Source organism: Seriola lalandi, unplaced genomic scaffold, assembly GCF_002814215.2.
Source record: "Seriola lalandi dorsalis isolate HSWRI2012SDOR001 ecotype SW California unplaced genomic scaffold, Sedor1 jcf7180002054808, whole genome shotgun sequence".
Classification (NCBI taxonomy): Eukaryota; Metazoa; Chordata; class Actinopteri; order Carangiformes; family Carangidae; genus Seriola; species Seriola lalandi.
In genome coordinates, this window is record NW_019525361.1 from 5,337 (window position 1) to 6,819 (window position 1,483).

General features: G+C 50.2%; 1 protein-coding gene across 1 annotated transcript in view; it reads left to right on the plus strand.

Annotated features, from left to right (window-relative positions):
- LOC111669687 (ferric reductase 1-like) overlaps positions 1-1,483 on the plus strand; it is a gene marked incomplete at its 5' end in the record, with an annotated part of 6,574 nt that overhangs the window by 2,305 nt on the left and 2,786 nt on the right. The window contains 4 exons of the mRNA XM_023426101.2: positions 432-533; positions 612-756; positions 840-947; positions 1,136-1,251. Of these exons, the coding sequence (XP_023281869.1) occupies positions 432-533; positions 612-756; positions 840-947; positions 1,136-1,251 (471 nt within the window). The remainder of the gene's footprint in view (positions 1-431; positions 534-611; positions 757-839; positions 948-1,135; positions 1,252-1,483) is intronic.

Here is a 1,483-nt window from a genome sequence, read left to right on the forward strand (position 1 = left end):
GGCTGACACTCTAGTTAACACTGAGGCTAACACTGGGGCTCATACTGAGGCTAACACTGAGGCTAACACTGAGCTCACACTGAGGCTGAAACTGAGGCTAACACTGAGTCTAACACTGGGGCTCATACTGAGGCTAACACTGAGCTCACACTAAGGCTAACACTGAGGCTAACACTGAGGCTGACACCGAGGCTAACACTGAGGCTAACACTGAGGCTGACACCGAGGCTAACACTAAGGCTAACACTGAGGCTGACACTGGCTAACACTGGGGCTGACACCGGGGCTGACACCGAGGCTAACACTCAACCTTCTTTTCCAATCCCTTCAGCACATGTTGGGATGTTGTTTTTAAAGAATGATCCAAGTCCTTGTGACTGGAAATAAAAACATGTAAGTCACTGGTCTTCATTGTTTGTGTCTGTCGTCAGGGAAACGATGACATCTATGTCTGTGGTGTTGGCAGTGATGGTCTGGTGAGGTTACAGCGCGTCTTCTCTACAGGTCGAACCACTCCACAAGCTGTTCCTCTGGTACTGACACACATGTAGCCTATATATAACATATGTAATGGACTGTGAACTGAACTGGTTCCTCTCCTGGTCCACCAGGGGAACGTCTCCGAGCTCACAGTGTCAGCAGAGGACAGAGTGATCAGCTGCTGCTTCACCTCCATGAACTCCATCTCCACTCAGAGGAGCACCGGCCTCAAAAACTCCTACTACCTCCTGTTTGCTCATGGGCCCAGCAGCAGAGGTAGGGTGGAGGAGGCTGAACCCTCCGCAGTTCTACTGAGACCTCGACCTGGAACACTGATCTCAGTCTGTGCGTCCCTGCAGGTCAGATCCAGTTCCACACAGCTACCTTCATCAGCACTGACAAGGTCCACATCTCCAGACCTCAGACCATCAGAGAAGCTGGACAGCCTCCGATCATCAGAGCCCATGGTGAGTCTGTTAGCCTCAGACTGAACACTGAGGCTAACAGCTAACACTAAAGCTAGCACTGACATACCTGGTCCAGAGGGGTGAAGCTCAGAGGGAGGTGTCGTCTCTGAGGTTTGATGCTGGGACTAGAGGACCAGATGATGTGAACGCTGCTGTGTTCAGGACTCTCACGGTGGACTCTGTTTCAGGAGCTCTGATGCTGACAGCCTGGATGACCGCAGGGTCTCTGGGGATGATGGTAGCCAGGTATCTGAGGGGCATGGCCAAAGGACAGATGCTGTGGGGCAAAGACGTCTGGTTTTTGGTGAGACACAGAATCACTTCTTCATGTTTCCTCATTAGATCAGAAAAAAACATCCATTAAAATTCAGATTCATGTGAAGATAATAAAAAACGGAAAAGAAAAATAAATACAAGCTTATCTGTGTTCTCGGTCCATCCAGACCAGCTTGGTCCAGCTCAGTCCATGTTTGATCTGTTTGCATCCTCCAGGTCCATGTCGTAGTGATGAGTGTGACTACAGCAGCCACAGTCAT